Source organism: Phalacrocorax aristotelis, chromosome 2 (assembly GCF_949628215.1).
Source record: "Phalacrocorax aristotelis chromosome 2, bGulAri2.1, whole genome shotgun sequence".
In the NCBI taxonomy this organism is placed as follows: domain Eukaryota; kingdom Metazoa; phylum Chordata; class Aves; order Suliformes; family Phalacrocoracidae; genus Phalacrocorax; species Phalacrocorax aristotelis.
The window spans coordinates 116,059,722-116,087,200 of record NC_134277.1 but is presented as its reverse complement, the minus strand read 5'-3'; the positions used below and the strand labels follow the sequence as shown (position 1 = coordinate 116,087,200).

At 42.4% G+C, this 27,479-nt stretch overlaps 1 protein-coding gene across 2 annotated transcripts; it reads left to right on the top strand.

Annotated features, from left to right (window-relative positions):
- The first annotated feature begins 209 nt into the window (after window positions 1–209).
- On the top strand, window positions 210–27,479 carry ABHD3 (abhydrolase domain containing 3, phospholipase). Of its 2 annotated transcripts, XM_075084807.1 has the most exons (9): window positions 210–681; window positions 2,346–2,509; window positions 5,061–5,243; window positions 6,994–7,039; window positions 9,867–9,979; window positions 15,667–15,840; window positions 16,499–16,547; window positions 16,632–16,797; window positions 25,372–27,479. In XM_075084807.1, exons 1-9 carry the CDS (start codon window positions 535–537, stop codon window positions 25,548–25,550), a joined length of 1,221 nt encoding a protein of 406 aa, XP_074940908.1. In that variant the 5' UTR covers window positions 210–534; the 3' UTR covers window positions 25,551–27,479. The 2 variants fall into 2 exon arrangements, with proteins under 2 accessions (XP_074940908.1, XP_074940909.1); XM_075084808.1 differs by lacking the exon at window positions 15,667–15,840 and having other exon boundaries at window positions 439–681.

Here is a 27,479-nt window from a genome sequence, read left to right as displayed (position 1 = left end):
TCTGCCCCACATGCCCTGCCTGAAGGAGAGCGCAGGGGTAAGGCGGCACCGGAGGCGCCCCGGGAAAGCACCTGCCGTCAGACGGGCGATGCCGGCGGCCGTGCCACGGGGGAGTCGGTCCCGCCGGCCGGCCGAGCCGCCCCACGCCGCCCCAGATTTCCTCCCCTGCGGGCGAGGCCGTGGCCGCCGCGGCCCGGCCCGGCCCGCCCCGGCAGCCCGCCGCCGGGAGGAGGAGGCCGGCCCGCCCGCAGCCCGCCTCTCCGCCCGAGCCGGCCCCGGCCCCGCCAAGCCGGCTCCAGCCTCTGTCCCCCTCCCACGCCCCCCAGGCCCCGGCAGCGGGGGCGGGAGTGCGGGGAGGCCGCCGGCGGCGCTGCTGTAGCGCGGAGCGGTCCGCGGGCAGCGGGGGGCGGGCGGCTGCTCCTCCTCCTCCGCCTCCTCCCTCCGCGCTGGGGTGGGCTCGGCCGCGGCAGCCGGGCTTCGCTGCCGTGCCGTGCCGTGCCGTGCCGTGCCCTGGCGCGCCGCGCCGCCTGTGCGATGGACTGGCAGGTGCTGACCAGGGAGCTCTCCCTTTACCTGGAGAACCAGGTCCGCGTTGGGCTCTTCGGCTCCGGCGTGGGCTTGTCCCTGGTGCTGGGCTTCGGCGTCGCCTATGCCTGCTACTACCTCAGCAGCATCGCCAAGGTGAGGAGCGGGAGGACGGCCGGGCGGGACGGGGGCCTCCGCGGGTGTCCCGCCAAGGGGGGACCGTCCCGGCAGGGACCGTCCAGCGAAGGTCACCTCGACCCACCCCCGTCAGGGCAGGCGGCCGGCGCCCTTCTGGCGGGGAGAGCGCCGGCACCTAGCATGGCCGGGAGGGGGGCCAGGGCGCTGCGCCCGCCTCGTCCTCACCCCCCCGCCCCCCCCCGTCCTTCCTCTGGGGGTGCCGCTCCGGGGACCCGGCTGGCCGACACCCCACTCGCCCCCCGCCCAGGCCCGTCTCCGCCTCCGGGCCCCCCCGGGTCTCTCGGGCTCCCGGTGAACCGGTGAGGTGTCTCCTCCCAGCGCTGGGGCCCGCCGCTGGCCCCCGGGGGTCGGCCGGCCTGAGGGAGCGCCCGCCCGGTCCTACCCGGCCGGGGAGAGGGGACGGGGCTCTCTGGCCTCAGGCGTCCCCGGAACGCAGTTGTGCCGGGGGGAGAGCTTGGCTGAGGGCGATGGTTTGGTAAGGCGGGGGGGTGGGGGTCAGGAGCGCTCCCTCCACAAAAAAAACCCGACCTCTTCGCTTTACGCACAGGTTTTGCTGCCCTTGTGCCAGCCTTCGGTACCAATGTAAATACCTTTGGAGCCACTCTCGCAGTGTTTTGGGGGCTAGGACACTCTCACGCGTCTTCCCGTCAGCAGTCGTTTCACAGATAAATTAGGCATTGGCAGATTACTTGGCTACAGCGAGCCTGATCTGATCTCAAGTGGCCCCATGGTGAGAGCGCCTCATTGAGTGCTTAATCAACTGAAAAAACGCATATCAAAAGATTTATGACACTTGAAGACGTATGTTGCCACGGTCCTTCACAGAACCGTTGAGAACATAGCCTTCCTCTTCATCGAGAAGAAGGCACTTGATTTTGGTCAGAGGAGCAAAATGAAGGGGGGGGACGTGCCACTACCGCTGTGTACATTTAACAGTTTTCTTTAAAGCATCCATTGCCCTATTAATGCTTGTGTGTTGGAGAGTCAGTGTAAAAGAGGAGTGTAAGGAACGTGGTTGCTAAAATGTGAGCTGTTTGGTATACAGGGATTTCCGTGTTAATTGGTGTACAAATGGAAGCTGTAAGGAAAACCGCTGTATGCAGAAGGTTATTAGAGATGAGTAACGAATGCAGTTCTGTACCGTACCATGAGATGGGAGGAGGAGTGTCCTACCAGGTTAAAACAGGTACTGCAGGTGCACAGTCAAAATACATGGATTAAGCATCATTTCTGTGCAATGCAAGAAAATTGATTCAGTAAAATATTTCTTGCCTATAGCGTGGTTTTGATTTGTCAGTGACAGAGACAATGCTGGTAAAAGGAGAGCTAGAATAGCATGTTAGTAGAAATAGGTGAAGCATCCATTATATTTAGTGTGTTTCACTTTTCAGCTGGGCATTTTGGCATTTTGTTTGGTTTTTGCTTACTTTTGATTAATTTCAGTTACTTTCATTTCCTTTCTTTACCATGAAAGTAAAAAGCATTGGAAGTGATTATATGAAAACGGTTTACTGGGAGAGGATTTAAACAAGCTTTCATTTATTTCTTTATTTGTTTAGCGTTTATGTTTGTTAGTTTGTTTTATATGAATGCCCATGCTTGACTGCAGTCTCTCTTCCTAGAAACCCCAGCTGGTGGCCAGCAATGACCGTTTCTGCCGCTTTCTCGAGGAATATTGCCCTGTTGTGACAGAAACTTACTATCCCACGATTTGGTGCTGGGAAGGTCGTGTGCAGACGCTCCTGCGTCCCTTTATCACCTCTAGACCCCAAGTACAGTACAGGAAGTAAGTGCTTTTCTTCTGGAAAGTGATTGATTGGGTAGCCAGCAGTTACCTTACTCTGGCTGTGTCACAGCTGCTGTCATTGCTCAAGCTTGTGCCCATTGTTTTGCTTTATGTCTGCATTTACAACTCCATCACAGATGTGGAACCATCTCTATCCTGGATTCAGTATACGGTAGGTTTAAAAGGTCAAGGTTCCCAAATGGCCCTATTTTATCTCAGAGAGTTTTGGAGCACTGAAATATCAGTGACAGCATAGGAACTGATGTGGTTATATGTTCACAGAATCATGCAATGGTTGAGGTCGGAAAGGACCTCTGGAGGTCACCTTGTCCAACCCCCCTGCTCAAGCAGGGCCACCTAGAGCCAGTTGCTCTGGACCGTGTCCAGACAGCTTTTGAATATCCCTAAGGATGGCAACTCCATAGCATCCCTGGGCAACCCATGCCAGTGCTCAGTCCCCCTCACAGTGAAAAAGTGTTCCCTGCTGTTCAGAGGGAACCTCCCGTATTTCAGTTTGTGCCTATTGCCTCTGTTCTGTCACTGGGCACCACTGGGAAGAGCCTGACTCCATCCTCTTTGCACCCTCCATTCGGGTATTTGTATACATTGACAAGAGCCCTGAGCTTTCCCTTCTCCAGGCTGAGCAGTCCCAGCTCTCTTAGCCTTTCCCCATAGCAGAAATGCTCCAGTCCCTTAATTATCTTAGTGGCCCTTTGCTGGAGTCCCTCCCAGTATGTCCCTGTCTCCCTTGTACTGGGGAGCCCAGAACTGGACCCAGCACTCCAGGTGTGGCCTCACCACGCTGTGATCAGTCATCACCCTGTGTGGTGTGTGACATGCGTCACACACACAATGTGTCAGATCATTCACACTGAGTCACTCAACTCAGTGCTGAATAGAGGGGAAGAATCACCTCCCTTGACCTGCTGGCAACACTCCTCCTCATGCAGCCTAGGAGGCTGTTGGCCTTCTTTCCTGCGAGGGCGCATTGCTGGCTCATGTTCAATGTGGTGTCCACAAGGAGCTCCACATCCTTTTCTGCCAAGCTGCTTTCCAAAAGGTCAGCCCCCAGCCTGTACTGGTGCATGGGGTTGTTCCTTCGCAGGTGCAGGACTTTGCACTTCCCCTAGTTGAACTTCATGAAGTTCCTGTCAGCCCATTTCTCCAGCCTGTTGAGGTCCCTCTGGATGGCAGCACAGTCATCTGGTGTTTTGGTGTTTGAACACCATCATTTTGCAACGGTCATGCAATGGCTGTATCTGTTCATTGTACCAATATGTTCTACCTTAACCATAGCATGGCCACATTCAGCCTTGTTTTGACTATATAAAACTTAGGGGATTTTCAGAATAACTTCTACCTGTGGGGTTTATGTTGTGTTCTTTGACGCCTAAATTCTAAGAGGGAAAAACCTTATATTTATTGTTTGTCCTCAGCTGATCTCTCTCACACAGAAATGAGACTTAGCCTGGCAAATGAGGCATTTGGCACAAGACCTAAGGAGAAGTACTTTTATGCGCCGGAACCTGGATGCAGCACAAGTTGTTTCAGCTCTGTTTGCATGGTAGAATAGATTTAGCATTTAGCAGCTTCCCTTAGTTCTAGTAACTAGGAAACATTTCAGTTGTGTGGCCATGTCCACTTTTTCTAGCCCTTCTTGTATACTCTCTATTTCAAGGTTTGTGAGGGAAGAAACGTAGTTCCATGGAGCAATGCTTATTTTGCACCATTTGAGATTGTGTTGGCAGTACACACCAGCATTGCATCTGCTTCCCATTACTGAAAAAGGGCAAGGCTGAGCTAATGAGTCCAACAAGGCTGATGAGCTTTAAAATCTCAAATGAAAAATTAAGTGCAAGGTAGGCTTATGTTTTGGTAGTTCCTACACCAACTCCCTCGTACAATGTCTTCATTGCCAGGAAGAGGGAAGATGCTGTACGTTTCTAAAAAAAGAATGAAACCTTCTTGTCATTGTTTAATGCATGCTTAGCTTCTTGGGATATTATATTTGTTGCATTCTTAAGATATATGGATTAAGAGTGCATTCTAGCAAAGTCTGGAGATACAGGATGAAAGATGTAGTAGTGTGTGTCTGTGTTCCGCGTGTTTAAAACGTAACTAAGTGCCATCATTATACATGCTGCTTCTTTGGATAAAAAGAAAATGTGGTAAATGTTTAACACATTGCCTGGAGTGCTATCAAAAGATTCTCAGATGATCCAAAGGGCATCTACAGCACACAAGCCTATATAAAATAGAAGGCAATGCCAAAAATCACGTTAGTTACAAGCTTCCAGTATATCGGCAGCAATTCGTGAAAGGACAGCTCTTCATTTATTGTGAACAGGAATTACTCCACAAATTGACTGTGCTAACTCATGTCAGCTCTAGGCATGGCACGCAAACAGACCTGCTTAGGTGGCACTTTGAGTATTAAAACATAATTAAAAATGTAGAATTCATGCCTGGTGATTTGTACGCTGTAAGCACTCTTAATAGTATGCATGTATTTTTCAATCTAATCAGTGTTGTCTTAAAATGTGCCTTTCAGTGAGCTCATTAAAACAGCAGATGGAGGACAGATTTCGTTGGATTGGTTTGATAATAATGACAGCTTATATTATCCGGATGCCAGCACAAGACCCACTGTCCTGCTATTGCCTGGCCTGACAGGAACGAGCAAGGAATCCTACATTCTTCATATGATCCATCAGAGCGAAATGCTGGGATATAGGTGCTGTTGTATTTCATTGCTAGTATTTTGCTTCTTCTACTAAGATCAAATATAAGTGTGTATATGTATAAAATGCCTTCCTAAGGCAAATAGTAGTAGTAATAATAATAATAGTAGAATTATGTAAGAGGCAGTACATTTGGAAGGACTGTTTTAGTATCTACAGATGTGCCCCAGAGACTGCAGTGAAAGCAAGCTAAGTCTGCATAGGCCTTTGCTGCTGCTTCTTAAATTATAGTATCAGTATTCGTGTTACCTTTACACTTCCTAGAGAAGGGGTTTGTATTCAGCTCCAAGACGACTCGTGTGGATGGGTTGCTGGCAGCAGGCCTCGGAGGAGGTCAGCTTCTGAATGCTAGAATTGTTTGATTCAGCAGCCTTAAATTCGCGAGCACAGAAGGCAGAGCTAGCCTACTCTTATGGTGGTGGTTAAGGAAGAGGTTTGCCACTTCTTAATTGTTGCTTCTTAATTTAGTTTTGTTATTAAGGCTTCTGGTCAGAGTTGGGGAAAATAAGTGGATTAGTTGATGAGTAGATTCCTTTACGTAATCATGTTGCTGCTGCTGTGCTTTAGAATAAGTTGTCATCGTTCCAGGATCTGTATTTGGAATATTACATTTTGTCTTTGCAGATTGGCTTCTGGTACTGACTCTAATAAGTTCTTCAAATATGTATATATGATGTTTTTTCCTACATGTCTGGCTCTCTCTTCTTTGTTTGGAGGTTTGGATAACTGCTTTACTAAATTATGAAAGTAAAGTACCACTTTAACCCTTCAAAGCACTTTTAAAATCACTTTAAAACTTATCAATAAAAAATACCAGAGGAGAAAAGCCCTCCAATCAACAACTTCTTACTATTAAGTTTTTAAGTATTCCTGAAAGAAATATCTGCATTTGATCACCTAAGGAAAGAAGGTATAGCATTAAAAAGGAAACCTTTAGGTCAGATTGCAACAGAATGCTATAGTTTTGTTTTTAAACAGTGACATTTGAGAAAAATACTGAAAAAAAGTAATTTTTCATTAACCCATCTAAAATATGTATGTTATTTGTGTGTATATGTGTATGTATATATTATTTAACTAAATTATTACAGTGATGGTAGAAGAGTAATAGAAAAGTAAGATTTATTAAGAAAGCATAGATCCTTAAATCATGGTAATACTGCTAGAAAATTCAGAGACTTCCACCAGCATAGAGAGAACAGGAACTTCTGCTATACCAGACAAAAAAAAAAAATCCCACCCCCAAGAACCTGCAGCTCAGATGCAGCTGGCATCATAATTTTGATTTGGCTCATTTCTTGCTATTTAATACAATTATGTAGCTTTGGAGGATGTCTACACATGGATCTCTGACGTTCTTTTTCAGAGCAGTGCTTTAGGCTTGGCCCTGCACTAGCAGAGCTTGTGGCTCATATTTGGCCAGCTCAGAGTCAGGCAGAACAAGATGCATGTACCATCTTCAGGTAAACCCTGGGGCTCTCATCCTGCAATCTGACCTTGACCAGCAAATCACAGAGTTCTTACAGAGTCCCACTGGCTTCAGTGAACTCCATTTTGGTGTAAAGGTTGTTCCACACAGGTCAGACTTTAGGATCTGTAGGACTGTAAATATTTATGTGCTGAACTTATTCACAGAACTGGCTTGGTTTTCTTCATGTATTTTCATTTTTTGTGTGTGTTTAAGTTATCTTTTTTAGAGGAATGAACAATGTGTCTAATTGAATTTACTGTCTCAATTTTTAGATGCGTGGTTTTTAACAATCGGGGAATTGCTGGTGAGGATCTTTTGGTAAGAATGACTTCTAAGATAAGCGTCTCTCACTTATAAGTGGTATATATGAAATCATTTGTGTTTGTGGCTAGATTTAAATGAGAGAAATACGAAGCATGTGTTGAAAATGCAGAGAGGAGAATTAGTCATCTGGTAGATCAATCACGTGCCAATATTCATCTTTTATTTTAAATCTCAAAGAGGTCAACTGGTCAACACACAATTTTTGTGAACATTTTGTTTCAGGAAATAATATAAACTATTAATAACTGTAACATTAAAATGAACATTCCTTATACTTTTCTTTCCAAAAATACTGTGGTATCTAAAGTGCACACATCCAAGAAATTCTGTTCAATCAATGCAGTTTTCACCCGTTGTTTTAACATCCAAATCCAAATATAAGCAGTCATAATTACTTTCCCAGCTGCCAATATGAGTTTAAACTAGATTTTGATATGGTTAAAAAGTTGTCCCATTAAAATTGATCCCTGTTACATGTTATTGAATTAATGAACCAGATTTTTCCGAATAGCCATATCCTAAAAGTTAAATGTGTTCTTGTATTTTTCTCAGCAATTATGACACAAACTCAGCTACAAAAGACATTTTTTGGTTTTAGGACAGGCATACCATGTTTGCTTGTGGAACTGGCAGTTCCACAAATGACAAAAGTCTTGAAGCTAAATGTTTTTTGCAACTAGGGACAAGGAATGATGAAATATTGCTGAATAAGCTTTGTTTCTTCATATGCGTTTTGTTGACAGTTCTGCAGCTGGAATGAATGTGCATAATACTCAGTATTGTTTTGCATTTTTCAATCCCCTGGTTTCAAATTTTAAAAAGCTCAGAAAGTTTTCCCATAATCAGATAAACCATTTCAATGCAAATATTGCCATGTTAAGAGTAGTTTTCTGCATACTTTTGGAGATGGATCTACAAAGCAGTTCTGTGACACACAAAGTCCTTATTGATGAATTTTGGAATCGCTGAGAGAAAAGATCCCTTGTTTGGATGCATTGTGTGTATTTTACTGTAATCGGATTTACATCTTTAAGCTTTATAAGATCTTACTGTGAAGCAAACCAGCTGAAATTACCACATTTTCTGCAGAGGGGTTTCTACGTTTCAATATAAAATCCCTAGCTAATGAGTTTGAAGCATAGTTGAGCACCGCAGTAGAAATTAGTCATGCAAGTAGTTCTTTTTCTAGTCTCTCTAAAGATAGATTCATATTTTCACCAAATAATAGCTATTTAAATAATTTGGTTTTAAAATGCTGATCTTGTTTGTTATTGAAAGTTACTGTTATGGAATAATCAAATATTAGATTGACCACAGCCAGTGTGAGCTAAGATGGTGTTTTGAACTATCTTCATACAGTGAGTAGATAGACAGACATTAAAGTGTCACAAATTAACTGAAATCAATGTGCAGCATATCTCTCTAGGTTTATAAACTTTTAATCTAATACACTTTCACTTGGAATACATTAGAACCTAGTTACCAAAAATAATTTATTTTTCCCTGTAAACTTGACAATTTAGTTAAAATAAAACACATTCACACTGTTTATAATTAATAGGTGTAAAACAGTGAAGAGTGATTCATGTGGATGAGAACTACAGATGCAACATAAATGGAAATTAACAATGTCTTCAGTTTTAATTACCTAGATTTAGATTTCCTTTCCTTTTTTTTTTATCTTTGACTTCGACATTTCAATATTCTTGTTAAATGTATTTTAAGTAATTAGCTTCATCTAATTAAACTTGTTAAAATTGCCCACAAATATCCAGGCTGTTTAACTGAAAACCATTTTAAAAAAATCCTTCAAAATCATTGTTGCTTCAGGCAACAAATAAGTTCAATTAACTCATAATTAAGTGCTTTTATATTTAGTTTTAATGTTTATACTGAATTTTGGCAGGCCAGCCACTGCCTATAGTTAAGTCAAGGTCATTAACACGTCTAATAGCAGCTCTATAGTTAAAAGCTCTCTTGTGCTGTAGATGAAGTCTAGAGAACACCATTAGAAAAAACTTACTTTACTGTGATTCTTACTGTACCTGAAAGGAATTACCTCCCCTATACTGCTCCAGATAGCCCCCCCAGGTCGTGGCCTGTAGCAGGTGAGGCTCAAAAGCTGTGCTTGTCCTTCAAGTAAACTGGGAAGGGGTTACCCAAATCCAGTGATGCCAGTGGAAGCCGTTCCAAGTCCCAGTTAAAGATTTGAAGAGATGCTGGTGGTAGATAGAGAAGGGATAATATGGACGTTTCATTGCTTTAGTTAATAGAGTGTTTTAGTAAATTAGGTAGATGGCACTGGTGAATTTATTTATCTGTTTGTTTGGTTGCATTGTGTGTAGAATCTAAATATTGGCTACTTTTCAATGCTAGCTGACAGAACTTGAAATTTAATATTTTCTTTTGCATTTGAATGCGCATGAAGATGGTAAAATTGTCATTAAAACTTTGTTTTCTGTAAATTGCAGCCTCTATGATGTGTTTTCATTTCCTGAGGGTATTTTTAAAATATCAGTGCCTATTTAGTCTGATCTAGTTCTATCTAGTTTAGCTTGTAGCCCTGTTCAGATTTCATCTAATGACCTCGTGGTTGCAGATACTGAAGATATTTGTCACCTGTTTTATTTCGTAATGATAACAAGTAAACTCCTTCCATCTCCTTGTGAAGTGCTCTGGGTCTATATTTGCTATTTAGCGAAGCTTTGTGATAAATGCTAAACTTATCTTGTTATATAAATGAACCACTGTTCAGTTTGCTTTGTCCTTAAAGGATAATACAAAAGCTTATGATGGCATTTTTCTCCGTGACTCCTTACAGACACCAAGGACTTACTGTGCAGCTAACACAGAGGATTTAGAGGCTGTTATTCATCATGTACACAGCTTGCACCCCTCAGCTCCATTCATGGCAGCCGGTGTTTCTATGGGAGGGTAAGGTATTATGTAACACAAGTCTCAGCTTAACTATGATAGTAAAATAAGACTGTTGTAAATTATTACTTTGCAATACTTGCATTGCTTACTGAACTGCAACTAACGTGGGTGCATCTCCAACAGACACTATTTAAAAGACTTTCAGAAACTTTGTGTCTTTGAGGCTTTTAGCTCTGTGTCAAGGAAGGTTGAAATTGGCTAACATTCAAAAGTTGAGCGGGTTGTAGAAAGACAGGAAAGACTGACAGACAGATTGACAGCCAAACAGGTGGGCAATACAATCTTTGGAAACTATGGAGACTGTCTTTGGAACAGAGGGATAAAAAATAGGAACTAGAGCTATGTTCCTTAGTAACCTCTTGAAATTCCACGATTAATCTTCACTCTGTTTAGATTCTGCAGTGTGTGGGTAGGTTAAGCTGGAAGAGATACGGGTATCTGCTCTGCCTGGCTCAGAAGCAAGGTGTAGTATTGTTGCTCAAACCAGTATGGGTTGATACAGCATGTGGTATTAAGACTTGCTGTGTCCTGGCTTTTCTCCAGAAAGCACAACTAGAATAGACAATAATAGCACAGTTTCTTAGAAAAATTACTGCTAGAAGCTAGGAGAAATGTTCAGACAGCCTCTTGAACGAAAATCGTAGGAGAAGGGGACTTGCATTAGAAATACTGCAGACGAAGTGGTAACTTCCTGAGGCTTCCCTTCTTTCTGATAAATGTTATGGAGGGTGGGCCTGTATATTGACATGAATCTGCTAACAACTTGTAGGAGCTTTGGGATAAATACAGATTTGTTCAAGCAATATAGTTATTGAAAATCAAATAAGTAACTTGGAAGCCTTTTAAATCAGGCCAATCTTTTTCCATTTGTGTTGCTGGGATTTTGCCAGTATCTTCGGTATCAAAACATATGATTCTCTCGATTATGGCCGTTTCTATCTTGCTGGGAAGCCCAAAATTGGGCACAGGACTCCAGATACAATCTCATAAGTGCCAAATACAGGGAAATTATAAGTTCCCTAGACCTGCTTGTTTTGCTCTTACTAACAAAGCACAGCATGTTGTTGTCTTCATTGCTGCAAGGGTGCATTGCTGAGTCATGTTCCATTTGCCCAGGCCTTTTTCAGCTGCTCTCTGTCCAGTCATCATTGGTCCTAGGTGAGGGACTTTCCTTTTGCTTTTGTTGAACTTTATGAGGTTTCTGCCAGCCCATTTCTCCAGCCTGTTGAGGTCCCTCAGAATGGCAGCCCTGTCTTCCAGCTCACCAGCCAGTCCCCACAATTTGACCTGCAAGCTTACTAAGGGTGCTTTCCATCTCATCATCCAGTTAATGAAGACGTTACACAGTATTGGCCCCATTCCTGACCCCTGAGGAACACTACAAGTATCTGGTCCAGCCACTCCATTTGGACTTCAAGTTTCTGATCACAGCTCTCTGAACCTAGTGGTCTAGTCAGTTTTCCGTGCACATTGCAGGTCACATACCAAAACCATGTCCCTCCAATTTGGCTGCATGGAGACCATGGAAGACTGTCAAAAGCCTTGCTAAAGTTAAAATAAGCAACGTCCACTCCTTTCCCCTAACCAGCGAAGGCAGTCAGCTCATCATAGAAGGCAGTCAGGTTGCTCAGACATGCTTTGTCCTTGGTAAATCCGTGCTGGCTGTTATGGGTCACCTTCTTTAGCTTTGCATGCTTGGAAATGGCTTCCAGAGGATATTCCCAAAGCACTGAGGTTAGGCTGACCCGCCTGTATTTCCTCCTCTTTGCCATTCTTGTAGATGGGTGCCTTTTTTTCCAGGCATCAGGAGTATCCCACAGTTGCTGCAACCTTTCAAAAGTCACAGAGAATGGTCTGGTAACGACATTGGCTGCCTCCGTCTGGAGCTTTGGTGTACCTCACCTGGTCCCATTGTCATGTCTGTACTCAGTTTGCATAACTGGGCCCTAACTTGATCTTCCTCTGCCATGAGTAATACTTCATTCTTCCATCCTCTGCCACTAGGCACAGGCCTAGTAGGCCTGAGAGTCTCAGCAGATAGCCTCTGCTTTTTATAAATCTTGTGTCACTAGGTTACCTGCCCTGCAGAATACTGGTCCCAGGAGGGATTAAAGGCTGGTCAGCCTACCTCAGTCCTTTGGGAAGGTCCTCTGGAAGACGTTTCTAAGCATATGAAGGATAAGAAGGTGACTGGATTCATCAAGGACAAAGCACGCCCAAGTGATCTGATTGCTTTCTATGATGAGATGATTGGCTTCACTGATGGGGAAAAGGAGTGGACGTTGTTTGTTCTGAGCCTTTTTTTCTACCAATGTACTTACAGAAACCTTTCTTGTTGCAAAAGCCTTTTTCTCCAGCTGAACTTTAGTTTTCCTAACTGCATCCCTGCATGCTTGAGCAATGACTGTTTCTTCCAGGCAGCCCACCCCCCTTCCACCTTCAGGATAATTCCTTCTTGAACTCAGGCAGGAGATTTTTGTTCCTCCATGTGGTCTTCTGCCACTCTTGCTCAACTTCCTGCACATCAGAATGTACCACACTTGTGCTTTATGTTCGGTTATCCTTAAGGTCAGTCAAACAGTTCTCCCAGATCACTTTGCCTATCAGGGCCTCCTACACAGGATCCTGCCAACCAGATCCCTGACCAAATTAAAGCCAACTCTCTCCAGTATTGTCATTCTGCTGCTTACTTTCCCCACTCACTTTTGATCTTAAAAATCCACCATTGAATTATCTCAGCAGCCAAGACTGTTCTGCACCTTCCTGTACCTGTCGGGTTTTTCCTTACATGTGAGTAGCAGATCCATAGAACTTTTTCGCTATTTGGGTCATTGATTGTGTATCAAAAGATTGTCCTCAATACTCTCCAGAAATCTGGTCTGCTTGTGCCTTGCTGTGGCAATTGATGTTGGGATGGTTACAGTTCCCTGTGCTTGGTGATTATGAAGTTTCTTTTAGCTGTCCAAAGACTTGGATTCTCTAATTCCTCCTCTTGACCAGGAGATCTATAGCAGACACCCACCATGATATCCCCTTTGTTAGCCTCCTGTCTGGTTTTGACCTGTTTGCTCTGAATTGGCTTACAGCCTGCACAAGGGAAAAGTTTTGTGCATTTAAATGGCTTCTTTGTCTAAGGTGCAAACCCTCCTCCTTGCCTTTCAGGCCTTCATGAAGAGTCTGTTTCCATCCATCATAGCATAGTCTTGTCTGCCTGTGAGTCCTCCATGTTGCTGTGATGCAATAGCCTTGTTCTGTGACTACACACAGTCTTCTAATTCCTCCGATTTTTCCCATCCTGTGTGTTCGTGCGTGTGCTGGCACATGAGATGGTCCGCAGTCACGCAGCTTTCTCAGGGAAGTGGGAGAGCCTCTCCCATTATGCTGTCCCTTGGGTGCCTCAACAGGGCCTGCTAGGCCTTCACTTCTTCAAGCTTTGTTCTCCATCCCGTGACAAACCCAGTTTAATACCCTCCTTTACAAGGTTAGCAAGCCTGTTGGCTCTTATCTCACTTGACATGCTATCTCTCCCCAGCTCAGACTTTTTTGCATGCAAAGCATGAAATAACATGTTTCATTGGAAATGGTGAAAGCCAAATAAGCATCTGCAGTAGAGGCTTGCTTCAGTGAAGAGATACAGATTTAAAGCACAGTAGTTCTTCATGGGTAGCTTTTTGTGTGGTGCACCATTATGCTAGAACTAAGAGGGACAGGGTATAGGAGGTGAAGAACCAGGTTTCAGGGCTGAAGGTGCAGTAGAAGTTAGCTGTTCTACAACTGGTACAAAAGACCAGTTCAGCCCTTAGTGTCATTTCTGTCCTTGGCTTAACATAGTTACGGTATCCTAAACAGTGGTGAAGTCTATTAGTATGGCATAGGGGGTCTGTGTTGCGTTCCTGGCTCTTACCTCACCACCAGTGCTGGGTGATTTTAGGTAAGATGTTCCACTTTCCTTTGCCAGTATGTTTTTAAAGTCCTGAATCACAAAGAGAAAGCATATGCTTAATTGTACAGAAAACTGGAAGAGTCTCTAATCATCCACGTGGGGACTGTTTCCATGCTTCAAAATTAAAAGGAGCATTTGCATGTTTAAAATTAAGCAGGAGCAGAGATCTCAGCAGGGGTATATTGGGAAAATCATCCACTTTCTCAATCTTGCAACAGTTGTTATTATCTGTCCCTTTTCAAAATATTCTGAATGGCCAGTTAATCTATATAGTGTACATTTGCCCAATTAAGAAGAAAAGTAAACATTCACTTCACAAAGGTGTAAACGTAAATAAAAGCCCACTTTTTCTACTGATTTTCAGTATATATTATTTTGGAAAGCGACTTTGTCTTATAAAGATTCCTAAACCTTCCCCCTACCACATCTATTCTGTGAATGCCGTTAGAGTAAGCGGCTTTTTCTACTACTGCAACTTTTTTTTTATTGCTTTATAGTTCAGTGTTCTTACAGTACAGGGACTGGTGACTCACAGGTTCCTCCTCTTCTGTGGGTGAGGGGGAACATACGCTACCTACCTCCAGTATGTGCCACAGGTGACTTTCCTCCTTGGGCTCAACTGTGTGAGCTGATGGCAGGAGCCCACTCCCAAGTGCTGTTTGCTGTTCTTTTCCTGCTGGTTCCTACCAACTGGCAAGTCTTTGGTATTACCAAAGACTGGTTTCTCTTTTGCACTGCTGTCCTACGATCTGGTAGGTAGTGCATGGGAATAAAGTCTCCATGATGGCAGGCTGGTTCATGGTGTCTTTGCTAAAGGTTGCTGTCTTCTGAAGTATGGTAGATGAAGCCAAGGTAGAGAGTGTTGGTGGTCCAGGGAGCTACATTAAGTTGTAGAACTTGTTATGTTTTGAGTTAAAGGCTTGGTATTAAAATGCTGGTTGTAAACTCTGGGGCCTCGGGTGGTAAAGTAAGGCTTACAGCTTTTCTGCTCATATTTTTCTTTTACTCTCTTTCTTCTATTTTAATGTTCCTGCATTTGAAGGGTGAGGTACTGGTGAATTCTCCCTTTTTTCCAACTCAGCTATACATCAGCAGTAGAGACTGCAAGTTGCAGTTGCTCAGAGAGGCAAGATTTAAGCCATTTATTTAGCTCATAATTTTGTTTCATTAGTTTGTTTTTTTTTTTTCATTATCCAACACTTCATTCTTTACATACTTTGTGTTAAAGAACAGCTGTGTTCTCTCATATGTGTGAGGTGGGGTAAAGGCATTACCTTCGACTCAAAAGACAGCTTCATAGTGAGAGAGGCATGCCAGGAGCAGCTTGCATTTGTCAGGCACACTGATCAGATTTATCAGATCAGGAAGACCAAGAGCTTGTAAAGCAGTAAAACTTACTAACAGCTTGGGAATACCTGTTCCATGAGTAAGATTTATTTGACCTTTTCCTCCCTTCTAGTGATATAAGACTAGTATATCTCTATTTATTTCTAAATGCACTCCTACCTGCATCCTACACTACACTCAGTTCCTCTCTGATAGTAGAGAAAGAAAGCAAACTTCATGAGCCATATGTTGATTACGTTGACTACCTTTTTAGAAGTATTAGGCGCAACTGTAGAGCTGATACAAGAAACTACTGAAAAAACAGACAAAAAGGTGGCTGATTGTTATATTTGCTTGAAGTTGAAGCAAACAATTTGATAGTATATGTGTTTCTGTTTTTCATTTCTGTTTGTAGCATGCTTCTTTTAAATTACCTGGGCAAAACTGGCAGAGACACTCCTTTAATGGCAGCTGCAATTTTCTCTGCGGGTTGGAATGTTTTTGAATCTGTAGAATCTCTGGAGAAGCCACTAAACTGGCTTCTTTTCAACTATTACTTGACTACTTGTCTACAATCCTCTATCAGCAGGTGAGTTGCCTTCAGAACTATTTAGCAAGGTGGAAGGATGTTAGCATGAGGTCTGCAGCAGGTATAACAACATTGGCAAAATTAATGCTATAGCGACACTTCACATGGCTATTCTGTGTGCATTCTTCTGTAAGTTTTGAAATCAAAGGATATTTGCAAGAAAGATTGTCATCAATGTGACTAAATTTCTCTGCTCCTCAAGGGACTCGGCACAAGACCGCTGTACTTCTATATTTATGGATGAAGTAAATGGATTTTTAAATTTTTTAGACATGTGCATATTGACTTCGAGTATATATGCATATATATTAATTCTTTTAAGTTGGTGTTGTCTGCAGAAGCATAGAAAGGATTAGTTCATCCTTTGCTTTATAAAATTAGGGTGTATTTTGTATTCCCAAATATTTAGTTCTTTTATCTTTGGCGTCTATCTCATGGCTTATGCAGATTTTTACTATGTTGCTGGATGTGCCTGCATATGAATGAAGAATAATTCTGCTCTTGGATTCCAGACAGGTTTTTAACATGATAGAAAATTCAAAATAGCATATTTGTGTTAGGGAGTTATTTCCATAAATGTATCTGTAAAGCAGAGAACTTCTACATCTGTTTGTATAACAAAAAACAAGTCCTCCAATTTTCTTCTCTTTCTTTTTAGGCATCGACAAATGTTGGAGAAATTATTTGATATGGATCTCGTGATGAAGGTATGTGAAAATGCTGCATCTGCTTTAGCTGGATGCTGTTTTCAAAATGCTGACATAGTTCTCTATTTGAATTCTGTACTTCAGGCTAGAACTGTGAGAGAATTTGATAAGCAGTTCACTTCAGTCATGTTTGGCTACCGTACAATTGATGATTACTATGAAGATGCTAGCCCATGTCGCAAGCTGAAGTCAGTAGGAATTCCAGTGTTATGTCTAAACTCTGTGGATGATGTTTTCTCACCAGGTCATGGTAAGTTTTGGCTTTTAAAAATATATTTATCTGTATATGCAACCATTAAAACAAACTACATAGGTCTGAGAATGAAGTCAGACCTATGTGTGAAGGTGTGTTTAAAAGTTACTTGTACATAGGATCAAAGCCTCCAGGGATGGATCAGTCTTGTCGTTTACTTACGGTGTAAGACACATATAAAACAGCTGATGATGGAGAGACCTGATTAGTACAGAATGCAGAAGCACATGGGTTGGCAATCATTAGCCATTAGTAGACTTTTTACAATCAAAAGGAAGAAATACGCACATTTAGGCTGTGAGTTATCTTACTGTAAGGAAGATATCAGATGTACTGCCCTCTCTGAAGCACCCATTTCTCTTCACCAAGTATGAAGAGAGCCTATAATGAGGAACTCACATTCACATGTCTGGACTGTAGACGTTCAGAGTTCAATGAAAGTGAAAACAGGGTGGGTTTTTTTTTTGTTGGTTGGTTTTTTTTGTTGCCATTTTTCAATCCAGTCCTTACAAAGAGTGTCTGGAAGTTGCTTATGTTTCGGATGATGTGAAATCCTCAGCTGTTGCTCTCAGTGCCTGAGAGAGAGTGCCACCTCCAGTGCCTGAAAATTAAAAGTAAGAAAAAATATAAGTTAGCATGTAGGACAAAATCTAGGGTAACGGAAGAGATATAGATAAGGTGAGCTCCTGAAGGAGGCACCTTGAAATTAATAAGAATCTAACTGGAAGATGAAGCAGCAATATCAGCTAGTAACAGATAGGCTGAAAACTCAGTTTTCCCTTTTCTTCCTGTTTTCTGCCAAACACATGATCATTTGGAACATTCTGCTTTTGATCTGAAGATCAAAACCCTGTTGCTAACTGTCTTAAAAAGATATGCTTGTTCCTGCGGTCTGGTTATAGTGTCTGAGAAGAGAGGGGGAACAAAAGCTAATGTAGGGGAAAACCACTACAATGAACAGCTGGTTGAGGTGACAGTCTTCAGCAGTGAACACCTGACACCTTTAAATATGAATATTATAGACTTGATTTATTTCAGAGAAGTTTTCTTCTGCCACCACAAGTCAGGTGAGATTGTTGTAGAATGAATCATAAAACCAAAGTGAGCAGGCAAACAGATTAGAACAACAAACCGAAGAATGAAGGAAATGGAAGAGACTTTGTGTGTGTGTGTGTGTGTGTGTGTGTGTACTGTTTATCTGTGCGCAGATGTACAGCACATACAGAAACATGTACACGCTTACATTACTATTTATAGTTCGAAGACCTGTTAGAAACAGATGTGACGTGAAGAGAAAAGGGCCGCTTCAGTAGAGCGCACTAGAAAAAAGACTTCTCATCTTGAACAAAAAGTATCCATGCTATGCATGAACAACATAAAGAGGTGACAGCCACCTAATATGAGTGAAAAAATGCTGATTCTTTATTAGCCAAACTACCTATCCCTTACACTGGCCGAAACAAAGGCTTAAAAAAAAAAAGTAAAATCTGGGCAAACATAGCAAGATTCTACCAGAATACTGCAGCCTCCTTTAACAATTTGCGGTTGAGGGACTTTCTGAGACAGAGACAGAGTTAGTCCCTTTGTATTTACTAGCCTTTGTGGGTTGTTTCTTTTTTTCCTGGAAATTGGCCAGTTGCTGTTTGTGTTATAATCATATGATCCCCTGGAAATGAGAATGGATGGGGCTGTGACCCTAAAATCTGTGTCCAAATATGAAATCTGACTAGTGATTCTGAAGATAAATTGTTATGGGTCTTATGACCCTGGGGATAACTTTCCCCGTAGTACCGCAAGGTGGGTGATCTGCTGTGCCGTGCTTCTGCCATTCAGTATCTTAGGGAACAACGGCTTCACCTCTGTGTTTAGCTCTAGCTCAGTTTGTGGTTTCTGTTCTAAAGTGAAGTAGTAACTGTGGCAGGAGTAGGCTAGCTAGTTAGCACAAGTAACAACAGCAGTGAACCAGCGTGCCTCTGTCCCTGGAGGATTTGTTAACCTTTTCCAGCTTATTATCACTGGGACTGGGACCTTTGTTAGCTAGATTAAAGGTAGTGCAGATACTCCATCCCCTTGTCTCTTCATTTTAGAATAAAACCTCCAGCTCTCAAGAGCCAACCATTGACCTTGACCCCATGAAATTTAATCTGAACACAATAAAATACTTTTTTACTGTGAGAGTGGTCAAACACAGAGAGGTTGTGGGGTCTCCATCTATGGAGATAAGCAAAACCTGACTGGACACAGTTCTGGGCAACTTACTCTGGGTAACCCTGCTTGAGCAGTGGGGTTGGAGTAGATGATCTTAAGAGGTCTCTTACAGCCTCAACAGTTCTGTGATTCTGTAGTAGCCAAAAGATTGAGTCCCCTAGAGTACAGCTGTAGCAGATCCCTCTTCTCTTGAAGCTGGTTTTTAAAAGAAACACAACTCATGGTGAACAGTTATAGGGATGGTCTCTTGTGTAAGATTAAGTATCAAACCTATTGTTAGAATGCCTTAGAAGTCTTGCAGTGTAGAGCGGGGTAAGGTAGAGCACCAGCACTTCTGAAACAAGAAGTTCTAGAGTCTGTTGTAATGACTGTCCATCCTCTCTTAAACTCTGACCCTAACCAGCCTTCCTCCATGAAAATGTTTGGGTAGTTAGGCTTCATTTATTCCTTTTTCACAGAGTTAATGCTGTTGGCTGTAAATCATTGTCCTTGTGGTGACAAGTTTACCTTAGAAAAGGGCCACCAGGACAATGTTGATTTATAGCTAATAGCATGGCTCTGTTATGTGTGTCTATCCTTGGCTCCTTTTTTGTTTGTGCTATACACCCTCAATGTGAAAAGTTACACTGGCAGGAGACACAGGCACCCTGACTAGCAGCCTAGAATTGATGGCGGCTGCCATCAGTTACTGGAGTTCATTCATCTTGACACTTTCACGGGCTGTTTTATATTAGCAAACATAAAGGGCTGGTGTTAACTCTGGGAGGTGACGTTATTTTGGTAACTGGCTTGTTTTTTCTGACTTAAAAGCATGTGGACACACGTAAGCCTGTGGCAACCAGAGGCAGTTTCCACTCACAACTGTATAATGGATTCAAAGCCACAAAATTTCTTCTCATCCAGACCCTAGCCTTTTATTGACTTTGGGGACTGGTTATTTCATGCCTCATCTCTCCCAGTAATGCCTACCAGCTTTTAAGCTACCTTCCACCTCTGTTGCAGATAGCTGTAGTTCCCGACAGCTGGGAAACAGGCCCAGAAAACTCATTAGGGAGAAAGCTGTGCCAGAATTCCTTTGTGTTTAGAGACCTCTTATAAAGCCAGCCACAGCTATCTTCCTATAACAGAGCTTGGGGGATACAAACCCGAGTCTGCTTTGTTACTACGCAGTATAGACCTAAAGAGGGACTTCCCTTAAAAAGCACAGATGCTGTCTCTGTTGTCTCTTACCACCTGATTGTTTCTTCTCATGTAGCTTTTTGGTACACTTTGTACTTCCCAGCAATTATTTTTGAATATATTGTGAAAATGTGACCTTTGATCTCGATCCAGTATTGGGAAGAAACAATTCATTTGCAGTCCTTCCTTAATGTTGCTGTTTAAAGTTCATAGAGCTTGGCAGCTGAGGTATCTGTAGTTTAATTCTGGAATGCAGTTCTCATATTGCATAATACTAACTACAGAAAATGAACACTTTCGTCACTGCATGACACTTCTCTCACTATAACTAATTTAAATGAGCCATTGCTTCAAGCAATAGGTAATATGACGGAGTCAAGCCCTTATATTTTGTAAGTGACAAAAATAAATCAAGAAGGTAGAATGATAGCGTTCATTATCAGTGTAACATTCAACTTCTAATCTGAAGTGGCATTTTTCTCCTCAGAGACTTTAAGCAGTGTGTTAGGCATCTGACTTAAATTTCACTATACTACTGCTTAGCTAATTGCCGCTGGTGAGCGTTGTGCCCAAGCTGAAAGCCTGCCCTTGAAGCTAAATATCATGCCAGATCCTTCCTGACACCCTGGGCCAAATAAGCGCACGTCTGAAGCTCAGTTATACCTTTTATTGAGATCTCTGAACCTCTTACATCCCTCTGAATCCAAACTTGGAGTAATTGCTCTTAGGTGTTACTTTGCATCCTCTTCAGTAAACAGCACAGTTGAATGAAGTTGTCTGGAGAGACCAAATGGCCAAGGAATGGCCAGACGGATAACAATTAGGGTAAGAGTTTAAGGAACAGGGAAATCAACCAAACAGTGGAACAGAAAGTCTGACAGCAGTGGCTTATTTAAGCTGATGCTGCTTCACATGTATGTTTTTCTATTGTTTTTTTTTAAAACACTTTTTGCAAAGAATATATAACAAATTGCTTTTAACAGGGTAATTCTGCACATATGTGTTTACATTGTGGTTCTGTGATCACAAATAACAGGTCTGTGCCTGCCGGATCAAACCGCAATACAGATTTTGGTCAGTAGAAGCATAAGTACAAGGTTACATGTGGACAAAAATGAACAGTAGTATCTTTTGGCATGCCATCCTATATCCTGGAGTGCATCACATCCAGCGTTCCATTCATCTGTCCTTTACATTGCAGACTTTGCTCTGTTACGTTGTGGGTTTATTTGTGGATGGCTAACAGTCCCTAGAAACAGGCCTTGAGAAAAGTACCACGCCACTGCCAAGCATCATTTGCATTTTGGCACTGGAGACCAACACAACATTTTCAATTCTCTCCTGAGAAGCTGCAGAGCAAGAAACTGTGCTGGGAAGGAGTCATACAAATGGTAACCCAACTGTATCAACTGACTATGCCAAGGGCAGGCTCTCCCTTCGCTACAGGGGAGGCAAGAGCAGAGAGGTGACAGCAGGTCAAACCTGGCACCTTCTAAAAATCCTCACTGCAGATGGAAGCAAATGACTGCATACTCAGCACAGTGCTGCAGCTTGTGGTAAGAGCGGTGATCTGTGGCAGAATTCTGCTGTAAATGCATGATAGTTAGAATAAGGAGAACTTCAAGATGGGGAGGATGACATTCGTAAAGACCTGTGAGTGTGGCTCGCACCCTACCTGGCACAGAAGATAACCTGTCTCCTAGTGCTGGTAGGCTTCTAGGAGAGAGCTGCTCTAGCTGCTTGGAGGCAGGCAGCACATGGCACCCACTACAGTATTGCCAGTCAGTTTGGGAATGAATAACCACCAGCAAACTGATTTGGGAGGTATCATTACGCGGCAACCTCTGAATGACAGGTATGCAGAGGTCACGGTGAGCTTTGCCTGTAAGGCCTTCCCCAGCTGGGTTGGCACAGCACAGGAGACATTTATTGTTTTATTATTATTCCACACCCCCAGACAAGTGCTTTCTCAGCAAGAAAGGAGAGATATCTTTCTCCCTCTCCTTTGACACTAGTCTGGCAAAGTGAAAAACCATTAAGCTTTTGCACAATCTGAGCTAGTCAGGAGGTGTGTTCAGGCCAGTACGCAGCTGATCATAAGTCTGTTAGGATCGACGGAGTTCTCATGTTGTCTCTGATTCTTGGAGATTGAGTCTGTCTCTCCTCACACACACCCCCCATAAGTTTGCATATAAGCCTACCCATTCGTCCCCTCAGTGACCAGAGAGGCAGCTGCAGAATGGCCCTGGAAAGTGCAATTCACTGCCTGAGGCAGGAACAGGGGACTCGGGCTTGAGTCTGATCCCCACTTCACTATCAGGATTCTGTTTAATGTGGCCCATGCACTGCTAGAGGGAAGAGGAGCAGATGGCTTGGTACAGGTAAGCGGGCAAATTCCTGTGCAGTTGGCAGAAGCTGACATGAATCGTAGTAGCCGCTGTCTTTGTACATGGCAATGTGTTCATCCCCAGAATCCAAGGGAGCCAGATCAGAGGCTGCTGGGCAGATTAACTGAGGCAAAAGTCCAGACGAGAGCTTGCTGCGTCTGGAGTCTGAAAATGATGCATGTGTTGGATTGCAAGATATAATACATTGTTTTCTGCATCTCTTGTTTTCAGCCTGTGCTGTTTCCCAGTCAAGGCTGGCAGGCCTTATGCTTTTATTTCATTGACTTCTCTTTTTAGTCTTGCCTCAGTATTGCTTTAAAAGGCCCAGATGCTGCATATAGTATTTTCAGTTTTCCAACTGAACAAAGGAAAAGTCAAGGACTTTTTGTAGAGAAAGTGAGAAGCACCATTTTTTACAAAACCACTTGCTAAATGCTGGAATCTATAAACTACTTAGATGCCTGCAACTTTGAAAGGTGGAAAAGAGTGAAGGAAATTAATAGCACTGAGTAGCAAAGAATCTCATGTACTCTGCAAGAGAGTCCCCATTGCTCTCTGGAGCATGCTCTGTGCTCCATTCAGGGCACAATCAAGTACCTTACGTTATGGGCAGGAACCTTGTAACACAACATTCATAAAAGACACTAACCCTGCCATGGATGTGGTTGGTTTAGCATCTGTGCTGGGGCTCTGGAGTGGAACAGAGCATGTCGTTCCACCACTGCTAGTAAGGACCTCTGAGGCGGCACGGACTGCTCTCCTGGCTCTGCGGGTCCAGTGCTTCTGCCCTGATCTATTTTAAGTTGTTCACAACAATCATTGCATTCAAGATCTCTAGTGACATGCTCTGGCTTGATGGGGGGTGGGGGGGTGGGTGGTCCTTCTTTGGCTAAGGAGTGGGTGCTTTACTATAGTTGCTGAAAACAAGGGCAAATCGGTATCTGACACACACACAGAGCAATGAGCCTGGCAGCACCCAAACGAAAGTAAGGAATTCTGCTAAAAAGAAGGTAGTGATGTGCAGAGATAATGACCTTTGAGATAGTAAATGTATAAAGGGGTAGAGGAAAGCAGGCGCCTAGAAATAGGAGTGAGTGGGGAGGCGTCTGTGAAGGAAGTTCAGTCAGAAAGGGATGTGGACAACTGAGCCCCCCCCCCCAAAAGTGAACCTGATGAAAAATCTCACTTCAAAAATACTTTTTAATATATAAGGCAGCAATAGAAATCCTGCAAATGACTCACTGCTCTGCATTGTAGTGCCAAGGCGTTTTTACTTTAGCAGTGAATGACCTACAATCACATTTATTTTCTTGTAGAATCATAACCTTTTTTAGGCAATACAGTGAAATTCCTACTACTCCCTTCTGCCTGGAAGAAGCGTGTCATCTTTGCATTTTTTTTTCTCTGTCATTCAATCCTGAATAATCAAAAAACCTGTATGAATTTTATTTTTTTCCCTTCCATGAAGTTCATCGTTTGAAAACTGGAACTTTGAAAGGCATTTTTACTGAAATGTATTGAGTTTCTGCTTGTTCAGGAGTATATTTAGCATACTTAAAACTCCAGAGAAATATGCTTAAATAACATAATTTTTCTATCAAGAGTGCAAATACCACAGCTCCATCAAGCTCCACTGCTGCGTCAACCAGTCCATAAGATAATAGTGTCATCCCATCATACTGAAATACTACTTGTAAAGTCAGGCTTTCTCTGGTGTCAGTCTGCACTGACCTTTATCTTCTTCTGCAAAGGGAACTGCCCAGGTGATAGCACTGATTAAGCTACACATCTGCACAAATTCAAAATAAGATGCACTGAAGCCCCCCCTCCTGCACATTTCAAGATGAGCGCATGTCTCTGGTGTAGTTCCGTGATGACTTTACGCTCACTGTAGGCTGTCACTGCCAGGGTCACCTCACGCCAGTCCCCATCTGGCTGTGCCTGCTGCCATTCGTATGTTGGCGTTAGCACAGAGAACCAGACCAGGAGGCTGATCCGGCTGAAAACTAACCCAGCAAAAGAAACATCCTTGTAGTATCCAGTCTAATAATCTAAATTCTGAACTAAACTTCCTAGCAGTCACTATTCAGCAGAGAACCACTAACCTACTGGGTGACAAGGGGCAGCTTTCTGTGTCCATGTGCAGTTGTTTGCCCTTCCTCTTTTTCTCTTGACTCTGCATGTTTAGTTTACGAGCTCCTCAGAGCAAGAACCATCTCCCAGTGGGTTTGCATGGTGCAGTCTAAACATGCAGGTATAAATGTATGGCAAATCAGATATAATAATGATAATAACCCAGGATCTTATTTAATACTAGCTGATAGGATATCTTAAAGATGAAATCTTAGCATAACATTAAAGGTTTTGCGTTTGGAGTGTCCTGCAGAAAGAATAGGATTCACAGTTAAGGTCCCAGTTCCTCAGTTTTTCCAAATATTGCAGCACAGGTTAAAAACTACAGGCTTGATCATTCTTTCACTTACATTATTTATACCAGACCATAAGTATGCATTAACATGGGTGCTGTTCCATCAGTGGGACTGGAAGAAAAATGAAGCCCAGTCATTTCTGAAACTTATAGGAGCCAGAAGAGTCATACAGGTAAGGCGAGTTAATGATGAAGAGAGAAGGGGTTTTTAACACAACTATGATTCTATGTCCAGCAGTACATTTAAGCATATGTTAATATTGTGCATATTTATAAAGATATCACATGAGAAACATTGAAGAAAAGTTATTCAGTGCCTGTCACTTCATAGAAGGATAAGGACTTAAACCTTTTTTCCCCCCCTTTTAGCTATACCAGTAGAAACTGCCAAACAAAATGCAAACGTTGCTTTGGTTCTGACTTCGTGCGGAGGCCACATTGGTTTTCTGGAAGGAATATGGCCGAGGAAGTGCACTTACATGGACAGAGTCTTCAAGCAGTTTGTGCAAGCTGTGTTTGAGCATGGAAACAAAATCTTTAGCATGTAGCCTTGGACCACTATTAGAGCACAGTGGCACATTCTGACAAGGGCAGTTAAGCTTAATGCACAAATTTTAACTCCTGTAAGCCAGCAAATGGATAAAGTCCATTACTACATGCAAAAATATTTTTTGCCTAAGGTTTTGTAGCAAGAAACTAAATATTATGTTGTCACTTTTATATTTATTTTTAATATGCCTTACTAAGAATGACCTTAAATGAAACAACATTCTGCATACGTCAAATTGCACTTAACCAAACCATCAAGTAAACAGATTATAATTCCTCAGGATTTTAATTTAAACCAGTACGTATTTAGGAGACTTGATTTATATGGCTTTTAATATTAGAATGGTGACACTCAACATATATTATCCTGTTGCACATAGTACAAGTTGGCCCGTTCCTTAGGGCACTGATGGTAAAAAGCTTAAAATATGAAAACAAAAGAAGGAGGGACCACAGAGAAGCACTGGTTCTTCATATAAGACAAAACTTCAGCATGTTATTCCATGGCATTAGATTGATACCTGCTTTTGCTGTTCTACCATGACAGTATTCAGATTTAGGGCTAGTTATTGTTTTTTAAACTATGTTGATGCCGTACTTGTTTTACATAATGATTTTTTAAACAGCTAATTTATAGTGTTTACATATAACCAAAAGATTCCTTTAAAACAGTACTGTAATAACTTATGTAATTAAAAGACATCTTGCATTTCAAAGTTCACTTAAAGCTGGGTGTTGTCGTAGAATGTACTACATACTTCATATAACTGGTAAACTCGATGATTCTATCTGTTATATTACCCTGCAAGACCTTTTCAGTTTTGAAGAATAAACATTAGAACATCAGGAAATTATGCTATAATCTGCTTTAAATTTAAAAAAAAAAAATCAGAACCCTTTGTCTCTGCTATTGTTTCAGATAATTTCTAAAAATAAAGTAACAAACTGTTTAAAGAAGGCTGGGAGCTGGGTGGGGATGGGAGCCCCATCTCTCTGCTTAGTTTATTTGATCCTTTGTCAGCACTTTGGCAATGGGTTGTCAAATCATTGAAGCCTTTGCAAACAGGTCTCTGCCCTAGCGGCTTACAAGTTTGCGAGGCTGACTGGGGCATCACTGTTCTCCTCAGCCCTGAAACAGCGTGAGAGCCAACGTGGACCTGTGAGGAAAAAGGACAGTTGGGTAGAATGTATTTTGAAACTGTTGGGAAGTCCTAATTTAGGGCATACTGAAATAAAAAAGAAAAAAGCTTTTAACCAGCTTCTGTGGAGCTCCCACCTTGTGCTGACCATTGATTTGGGCCCGGCCACACAAGACAAGTCAGTAAAGATGCCTTTGCATTTTTATCTTTTGAGCGGGGTCAGTACAAGAAGAAAATGCGGATTAAAACAAAGCAAGTCAGGTCTTTTGTCTCAAGCAGTACGTGAACAGTCCTCTCGCAAGGCATGTTTCCTAGTAACAGCAAAGGAAGAACAAAAATACTTTTTGTCTTTAGAAAAAAGAAATTGGGACATGCTTTACGAAAGCTCATTTTGTAAGGTGGAAGGTTAAATTAAAAAATTAGAAAGTGCTTTCAAGTGTTGACTTTTCAGACAAGCATTGGCCCTTGCCCAAATAATAAAATCTGTTTTTTTCTCTAATGAGGAAAATGAGAAAAGTGACTTGTAAAAGCAAAATGAAAATTTGTGCATGTTACTACAATACATTAAATCAGCATATTAGTAGGGTGCCTTGTTTATTCTGACATTCATTTCCAGTTTTTATGTTCATACAAAAACAATGAGCAATAAATAGTGTTTTGAGCATTATATTTGTAACATTGGGTGCAGTACTGTTCAAAACTCAGCATCAAGTATTAATAAAAATAAAGCCACTTATCTTAAAAGCACACTGTACTGTTTAAATAAAAGTAACGTGATTAACGGCAGAA